This window comes from Rhinichthys klamathensis, unplaced genomic scaffold (assembly GCF_029890125.1).
Source record: "Rhinichthys klamathensis goyatoka isolate OS25496 unplaced genomic scaffold, OSU_Roscu_1.1 h1tg000192l_1, whole genome shotgun sequence".
Classification (NCBI taxonomy): Eukaryota; Metazoa; Chordata; class Actinopteri; order Cypriniformes; family Leuciscidae; genus Rhinichthys; species Rhinichthys klamathensis.
Genome location: NW_026606718.1, coordinates 245,331 through 254,745, shown reverse-complemented (window position 1 = coordinate 254,745; position 9,415 = coordinate 245,331). Strand labels below are relative to the sequence as shown.

Here is a 9,415-nt window from a genome sequence, read left to right as displayed (position 1 = left end):
AGAACATTAATTCTAACCCACTTTACAAGTAGTAAGAATAAAACCTAAAACCATAGCAAGGAGGTAAAATAACTTTAAACAGTTTTGAACAAAGCTATTATTGGGCATATCTCACGGAAACTAGTCATGAACATGTCCGGGTCATATTTCATCCCAAAATCAAAATAAATACTTAAAGATATTTTGATCTTATTTTCATCACACGGTCAAGTATTTACACCGAATTGTAGTCATTGTTGTACTGTTGTACTAAATGTAAGTTTTTAAAAATCATAAATAAAAACAACAATGCACTGCACTATCTACAGTACACTAATGAGAATCTAACAACAATAATCGGTGGGAATTAAAAAAAAAAAAAAAAAAAGAGAGAATTGGGGTAAAAATATGTTGGTCCAAAATTTATAATTAGTGCTGTCAAATTGATTAACCACATCTAACATAAAAGTTTTTGATTACATAATATGTGTGTATATATATATATATATGTCTCTGTGTGTATATACTGTATACACTACACACACATATATATTTATACTTATAAATATTTCTGTATATGTATTGTATATACACAGACACACACACACACACACACACACACACACACACACACACACACACACACACACACATATATATATATATATATATATAATACATGTAAATATAATAATATATATACACACACATATGTAAACAAAAACATTTATGTAAGATGCGATTAATCCATTTTTTGACGGAACTGAATGTAATATATTTTTTCTTTTGATTTTAGGAGTAAAATGAGACTGATTTTCGTGAGATTTACTCTATTAGGAGGCACATCAGCTCTAAAGGACCCAGAACAGCACGGTTCTACTTCATAGTCACTGAATCAGCAGAACAAACAGAAACAGAACGGCATGGAGTTGAACGCACACGTTCGGCAATACTGCAGAAGTTCTCGAAGCACTTTTATGAGGCACTATACGGGCCAAACCACACCACAGAACAGCACGTTAACCCGAGGGCTTGTCATGGCAAGAGGCACAACTAATGCAGAAATCACCACTGTACACACTGCAGGCAAATCAACGACACAAGAGAGGGCGAATCAGCGAGATCAGATTGCATCTGAAGAAAAATGACAATGAGACCTAAATCATTGGTTATACTATATATATCTATATATATAATTGAATGCACTTGGTCAGCTTTTCATATCTGTCATCATTCCGAATATTCCCAGACATGATCCATGAAGTGCAGGAAGAAAAGCAGGCGCAAGTCTTTGGAAGAGCTTGGCCGAACTTGATTCTCGGAGTGATGTGTGCCGGTGAGGTAGATGAGGTCAGACAATCCCCTTAGGTGGCCGAGGCTTTAATGCATGCCTGATGGGAAGTGGAGCGTCTAACTGATCATACATACAAAATCTAAGGCCAGCCTCATGAATCCATACAGCTGGAGCAGGGCTGACCAGTCACTGTACAGAAACAACATATACACGCCATTTACTAGCAAATATATATTACAGCACTGCGCTCGCCTCTAGCTTTAGCTTTACACGACTGTCTACTCTGTCAGATAACAGTAACATATTTATTTACTTACAAATCAATGCTTTCACCAGAACATGATGAAGCTACGCTTGGCTTAAAGGTTCATATGACCAGTTCAACTATAAATACAGAACTTGCTACGTGATCTTGCGCGGAATGTTTTATCAAGTATCGTACAGCGTTATATTACTATTAAAGGTACAATATGCAGGATTTTTCCCCACCAGGGGTCGCTAACCTCTTACAATAACAAAGGCGTATATTGATGACGTATATTCCACATTAAGCGGAATTATGGATCTTGTCGTCAAGCTGATGGATCTTTTATGGATGAGTGAATACAGTGATGTTTTTAACATGACTGTGGTATGAAGCAGGGCGGCGATTGCTAGACGTAACTTATACCAGTGCCACACGCAACGCGAGTCCTGCGGATATAGAAGAATAAGGACATTTCATTCTACCCGAACTACACGCAAGTGCTGAATTAATACTCACACAAGTCAGTTTATTAGACGAATGAAACTTAGGTAACACAGCGCTGTTTCACTTGCTCTAACAGTTACACTATCACACTAAATGGCATTTGAGTGTGTTGGATGTTGTTAGTTAGGTTGTGTGTTGGCTGTATGAGACTAAGTAAGCTAGATCAACATTAGAATAACATACAGATCATATTCTAACGTTTCATCATGTTGAACTAAATAACATTGATTAGTTTTATGTACATTTGCTCACCGTTCTAATAAAGTGCATGCAACACTCGCGTCTCTGTCAAGTCGAAGTTAGTCGCGGACGTGGAGCTCTCGGCATCTCGAAAGATGTTGATCTTCGTTTTAGTCCTCTTTTTGCCTCAAAGTCTGCTTGTCATGCTCCATAATGTATGAACAAAACAACAACAGCGTGAGCGTCCTGCTAGGCATAACCGGCATAACCCAGTTGTCAACATCTGTCGCCATGGTTACTATGGCAGTAAGAGGTCAAACCCAGAGCCATAGAGAGAAAGAGTTGCGACACTCCCATAGACCGCCATAGGAACTTTGGAATGCGGAAGTAACGCGTGTCGTGGAGCGGCCAATAGTTCCAAACACTGATAGTTTCTCCATTGAACCCCATTCATTTTCAGTGCTTCAGAAGTGTTCGCTGGTAAATTAATGAAATTACTGTATTTTGTTACTTTTACACACATTAGCCGACCTCTCGTGAATCTAGTCTGTAGTTATATTTTATTTAGCCAGTTTTAGTAAATGTTTATTGGAAGATAATAGGTTAATTGCAGCTATAGCTTACGTGACCAACACTTCACTAACGTTAGCTAACTTACGGTAACTGATGTATATAATATATAATATTTTTAATAACATTTTATATGTATGTATATATATATAGCCTATATATAACATTATATATACATACACACACACAATTCATTTATTTAAATGGGTTAGGGTTATGCATTTATGTGCTTATATGTATTTAGGAACATAGTTAATTCACTCATTAACTATTTCTCCGGTTTCATTTTATGAAGAATATTTTTCGGTTGAATATTTACCGAACATTGCTGTATATAGTCTGTATATAGTGCTGTATATAGTGCTTTCTACGTTATGGGAGCAGTCTATTTCCCTCCTAAATTATTCATTTGTACATGCACAGCGTAATTATTTATATTTTATGTTGGTTGGAATTGTGAACGGACCGCAGACCTCTTTGCGTGATCACGAAGCGGAATGTATAAGCAAGATCACGGGAATCAATAGCCTAATACAGCCCAGTTGTGCTAAAATAAATATCATGAGACGTCCATCATCAAATGAATGACATGGAAAAGTTAAGTTAGAGCCGCTAAAGCCAGTGGTACTACCCATGCGAACATGAACACTAGCGTTTCCCTCCAAAAATATAGCCTATAAACTTATCTAAGTTGTCACCCTGCCTCTCCAAATGCAAAACTGACATTAACTAAATGCAATAACAGCTGAAAAAGTACTTGGGTGTGTGTTTTATTTTATATTTACCGTTTAATAATGCAATCGCTGCTGTCTGTCCATAGAAGAACATGACAGCCCGCGTATGTTGTGGAACTATTGGGGCTTACATGAACCACGTGACAGCCGTCGCGGCGACATCAAAGCGTGTCGCAACTCTTTCTCTCTATGGCTCTGGTCAAACCCATAGACAGTAAAAGAAATGGACACAGCGACCCCATTGACTTCACCGGAGAAAAGTGAAGTCAAATAGAAGCACTCACTTCCTGATTGCCAAGCGCACTGCGCATGCTCAAACTGAGCTTGAAGGCGTAGTTGTGACGTGAGCAACCTGACTGACAGTTGTACGTCTTCTAGTAGCGGCGCCAAGAGGAATCTGAATCATTCCCTTCTGAATCTTGCAGAGCCGGAGATGGTGAGTATTAGCTGTCCATGAGCTCGCAGCAGGAGCAACTTTACAACTCTCTATGGGCTTCTCCCTTGACTTTATGCCTCCACGTCCCCCCGATTGCGAGTGAGCTTCTACATCTGTCTTTACGGTCATTTCTCTTCTATGCGACAGAGAGTCGCGTGTTATGACGCAATCGTTAGCCTATTTTTACAAAAACTGCTTCTACGGGGTCACAACATAAGATACAAGGTAATGGAGCATTTTATACATTGTCGTGTTTCTTTAGAAATAAATAATGGACAAATGGAGTCTTTAAACGCCTCAGATGTAAAGTTATTCGCTGTCAAAGTGACGCAAAAATGAATGGGAGTCAATGGAATGCTAACAGCAGGAGAAGGCTTGTTAGCCAATGGCGGCGCCCGGGGAGACTTCAGTTTCCGGCTGGTGGATTACCCCCTTGGTCAAACCTGGCGGAAACCGAGGGTAACGCGGATATGACGTCATTGACTGGCGACTCCTCACCCCTGCTCACACGCCCCGTTTCCTTGGTTAAAATCGCAATTTTCTCACGATTTACAAATAGTTTGAAACATTTGGGATATTGTAAGTAATCAACTAAACAAAATATATAACATTGGCCTAGTGGTTTTTGGATATTTTACTGCAAAAATCCTACATATTGTACCTTTAACACCAAAAGTGGTGCATATGTCCACAAACATTCATCCTTTGTAAAATCCACGACTCTTTAGTCACAGTATTTTTCGGTACCGCTCCTGTTCGAAAAGCTTTTTATAACAAAACGGCTGTGATGACACCAGCTTGTTTACTCGCGTTCTGCTGAGGCATGATTGTGCCTACAGTCTCACAGCTAAGAAAGCTACAAAATTGAATACAAAGACGATTATCTCTCCACACTTACACATTCAAATGTGCTCTTATTGAACAAGAACTAGAGTTGTTTGTACATATATACTGCATTGTTTTGGTTTAGATACTTGTAGAAAGCTACAAGGGGCTGCTTTTGCAAATTAACTTCAAGTAAGACATTAATGATAATCAGCATAAAGATGAAAATGGCCAGATGAAAGTCAGTTTTTACCATAAACCAAAAAGGCAAGATGCGAGTATTAAGTGATAGTCTTAACTTGGCGGTGTTCACGAAACGGTAGTTTTTGGCATTTGTGATGTGCACAATGGGATTAAATACTGGTTGCTTACTCATATGTGCCATAGCATTTCAGTGATGGACTACTTTAAGACAATATTGCCTCTTAAAAGAAGATGCAGATTGGCAATCGAAATAAAAGCGACACAATGATCTACACCAGCATGAATCTAAGGCAAAAACAGGCCGAGGGCAGCTAAAGTCCTGAGAAACAGACTGCAGTGCTATCATCTGATGGGGCGTTTGAACACAACAGACTATGAGATGTTAGAGATGTCTGTCTGAGTCATACATTCTAGTTCAGCTAAAGTCAATGTTGATACCCACTCAAAGTGAAACAAAGAACAGAGCAAAGACTCAAAGAAAAGTTGTCAAGGCAACAGTAAAGGGCTGTCAATGAAGTGTTTGTGAGGTTTGTCACTGCCCACCATCACTGGGAGCTGGACTGTCGGAACGGCCTTCCTTCAAACTGCCCGTTTGTTTCTTCTGCTTGGTTTTGGACTTTCGTAGCATGCACACCTAGAACAGAAAACAAAGCCGTTTTAAATGCACAGAACTTGATATTAGAACTGAAGGCTAACAGATGGTGAGAAAATGAAATACTTGAACGGAATGACCTTTGGTTCCATTAACGGTTCTGGAGTGTCTGCATTCTTCCACCCATGCGCAAACATTTTTGCACTCGTTAAATTAATTGTGCAAGACAAATAGAGGCCAGGAAGGAAATTACGAATCATACTTTTTGAAGGGGCCTACCTCTTATATTGAATATTAATGAGATCAAGGCTTACTTAGTGACCTTTCATGAGTATTCAGTGACAACATCATTTATATATATATATATTAGTGCTGTCAAATCATCTAACATAAAAGGCCGAAAAAAAGTCACATCTTTTAAATTCACATCTGGGAATCCCACGTCATTAATGTTGTGTCGTCTTTACACAGCAGATCTGGAGTTCATGGAGTTGGGCAAGTAATTTAGGGAATATGACTGTGTTAAAATAAATGTAGAAGTACCTTTGGTCCTGCGGCTGAGATGATGATCTGTCCAGGTGATTGTATCCAGGGTTCTCCGTCCACCTGCACTGGAATGGGTTTGGTCACAGTGATGCGAATATAGCTCCCCTGAGCGATACGAATCCCAGAGCGCAGCCCACTCTGAACCTGACCCTGAAAAAAAAAAGCAATTAAAAAAATGTATTAAACAAAGTAAAATAGATTGGAACATAAAACAAATATATACTATATTTAGAGAAAAATTATCAAATTATGTTTAATAAACAATATACAGTAAAAAAAAATTATAAAACAGACAATTTGGCAAACACTACCAATCAAAAGTCTGGGGCCAGTAAGGTTTTTCTTTTAAAGACATTTATAATTTTATTCAGCAAGGATGCATTAAATTGATTAAAAGTGATGTTAAAGACATGTATAATGTTACAAAAGATTTCTATTTTAAAGGTGCATTGCGCAAGTCTCTGAGTTTTTGCAGAACTACGCCCCCTCTGGCGACAAGCGAAACTGCAACCAGAGGTGTGCACGCTCATGGACCACACGCATATGCACGCTTGCACTAGCGAGCACGAGCTGTTCATAACCAAAGGAGCATCAGCCGCACAAATCTTTTGTTTACAGTCATAATGTCTTCAGAGGTAATAAAGTTAGAAATCTGCAAGTCATTTTAAATATATGAAAGAAAAGGCATTTGAGTAAATTACACACATGTGTGAGGGCAAAACAGGGGTAGTAGAAAACTTTGGTTTTTGTTTCCATCTATCTCCATGTTGAACTGTTTTATGTGTTTACTGTATCCACTTATGATTGTATTATTATGGAAACACGTTCATGAACAATATAAGTTATTATTTTGTAAAAGCCAACTGAGGATCCCGTTTGAATCCTAGAGCAGACCGGAGATCTCTCCATTTGTTGAAAGCCTTCCCGATGTTGACTCTCGTCTTATTCCGACGCCTGTCTGACTCCAATTTGGCCCTTTTGGTGGCACTAGACAAACGTTTTCTTTTGGAGTTTGCGTTGGGGTTTGGAATGAACTACAAGCCGGTCTCTTAGAATCCATCTTCTACTTTTGTCGAAAGTTGACTAAAGTTTTGTCGCTCGAGTTGTCTTCGCTGATACGGAGAATGGCGGCGACGTCACGCCCAGTCTCAAATTCCGTCCCGAATCCCTCTTATTTATTTTACTGTACAGGATTATAGAGGCAATCGCAGGGATCAGAGAAGGGCTCATTCAGCCCATCAGGCAATGGTTTAAGCATGTATGGGTTAGAAAAACGGGTATTTTTAACATGAAATGTTGCGCAATGCACCTTTAAATAAATGCTTTTGAACTGAAAAAAGTATCACGGTTTCCACAAAAATGTTAAGCAGCAACTGTTTTCAACATTGATGATAATAACCAAATCAACATTTAGAATGACTGCTAAAGGATCATGTGACACTGAAGACTGATGCTGAAAATTCAGCTTTTCCATCACAGGAATCAATTACATTTTAAAATATATGAAATTAGTTATTTTTCAATGTAATAATATTTTACAATATTTCTGTTTTTACTGTATTTTTTAATCAAATAAATGCAACTTTGGTGAGCATAAGGGACCAATCTTGCCGGCCCAATACTTTTGAACAGTAGTGTATGTACTTAAAGGAGAACATTTTCTTAGAAAGAGGAACTCACCATGTGCACCACACCAGTCACTCCCACAACCTCCAGCATCCCATCATCTATCCTGGGCCGCCTAAACCGAGAGTCATTGTCTGAGCCCCACAGGTCAGCACCAGAACCCCAGCTACACACACACACACAGCAGCTTTAATCTTCTATAACAAACTCCCGTGTGTGGAATTGTCTTTACTTTCATTGTGTGAGACTGACGTGTGTTTACCTGGGAATGTTGAGGAATATTAATCCTTCTATACTGGGCAGTTCCACATCATGTCTGTCCACTTGCAGTCTGATGTCTTTATGAAGGTTTCGTGTGTGACTCAACTTCTGCAGGCCCACCTTCACGTACATACCTTTATTGTGGAACCTGCAAGAACAATGACAAAGTCAAAATAGCAATGCACACAGACCTCCCTCACCTTAACTCTGAGCAACATGGCCAACCTTTAGAGTAAAGAACAATACTTTCCTGCTATTAAACTTGTCTGGATACTCCTCACGTGCGTGATGAAAGTCCAGACTCAGTTCAGCATCAATTCCCAGCCCAAAATAATTATTCATCTGCACAATCTATAACACAGACAGGTACAACCCTGTTATGTATGTTTGACTGCTTTACGCTAGTAACTTACAAAATGTGTGCAGTGACTAATTCCTTAGCGGAGCTAGAAGCATAAAAAATGAATAGTTAAATTATTAAAAATTAAAGTTGAATGAATAAATAGTATAATTATTTATTATAGTATTGTTATTGTAATAATTCATTTTATTGTTATTATTATATGCATTAATTATACTTCATTATTATGTAATTATATATATACATATATATAATATAAATTAATGTACATATACACTCACCTAAAGGATTATTAGGAACACCATACTTATACTGTGTTTGACCCCCTTTCGCCTTCAGAACTGCCTTAAATCTACGTGGCATTGATTCAACAAGGTGCTGAAAGCATTCTTTAGAAATGTTGGCCCATATTGATAGGATAGCATCTTGCAGTTGATGGAGATTTGTGGGATGCACATCCAGGGCACGAAGCTCCCGCTCCACCACATCCCAAAGATGCTCTATTGGGTTGAGATCTGGTGACTGTGGGGGCCATTTTGGTACAGTGAACTCATTGTCATGTTCAAGAAACCAATTTGAAATGATTCGAGCTTTGTGACATGGTGCATTATCCTGCTGGAAGTAGCCATCAGAGGATGGGTACATGGTGGCCATAAAGGGATGGACATGGTCAGAAACAATGCTCAGGTAGGCCGTGGCATTTAAACGATGCCCAAAAGGCACTAAGGGGCCTAAAGTGTGCCAAGAAAACATCCCCCACACCATTACACCACCACCACCAGCCTGCACAGTGGTAACAAGGCATGATGAATCCATGTTCTCATTCTGTTTACGCCAAATTCTGACTCTACCATCTGAATGTCTCAACAGAAATCAAGACTCATCAGACCAGGCAACATTTTTCCAGTCTTCAACTGTCCAATTTTGGTGAGCTCTTGCAAATTGTAGCCTCTTTTTTCTAGTTGTAGTGGAGATGAGTGGTACCCGGTGGGGTCTTCTGCTGTTGTAGCCCATCCGCCTCAAGGTTGTGCGTGTTGTGGCTTCACAAATGCTTTG

General features: G+C 39.0%; 1 protein-coding gene across 1 annotated transcript in view; it reads right to left on the bottom strand.

The window, feature by feature from the left end:
* Nucleotides 1-4,841: 4,841 nt before the first annotated feature.
* Nucleotides 4,842-9,415, bottom strand: part of LOC130095636 (diacylglycerol kinase theta) — a 44,704-nt gene continuing 40,130 nt past the window's right edge. The window contains exons 19-23 of the mRNA XM_056262367.1: nt 8,253-8,349; nt 8,000-8,150; nt 7,792-7,903; nt 6,109-6,261; nt 4,842-5,607 (exon numbers count right to left, since the gene is read on the bottom strand). Coding sequence (XP_056118342.1) covers nt 5,506-5,607; nt 6,109-6,261; nt 7,792-7,903; nt 8,000-8,150; nt 8,253-8,349 — 615 coding nt within the window. The 3' untranslated portion in view covers nt 4,842-5,505. The remainder of the gene's footprint in view (nt 5,608-6,108; nt 6,262-7,791; nt 7,904-7,999; nt 8,151-8,252; nt 8,350-9,415) is intronic.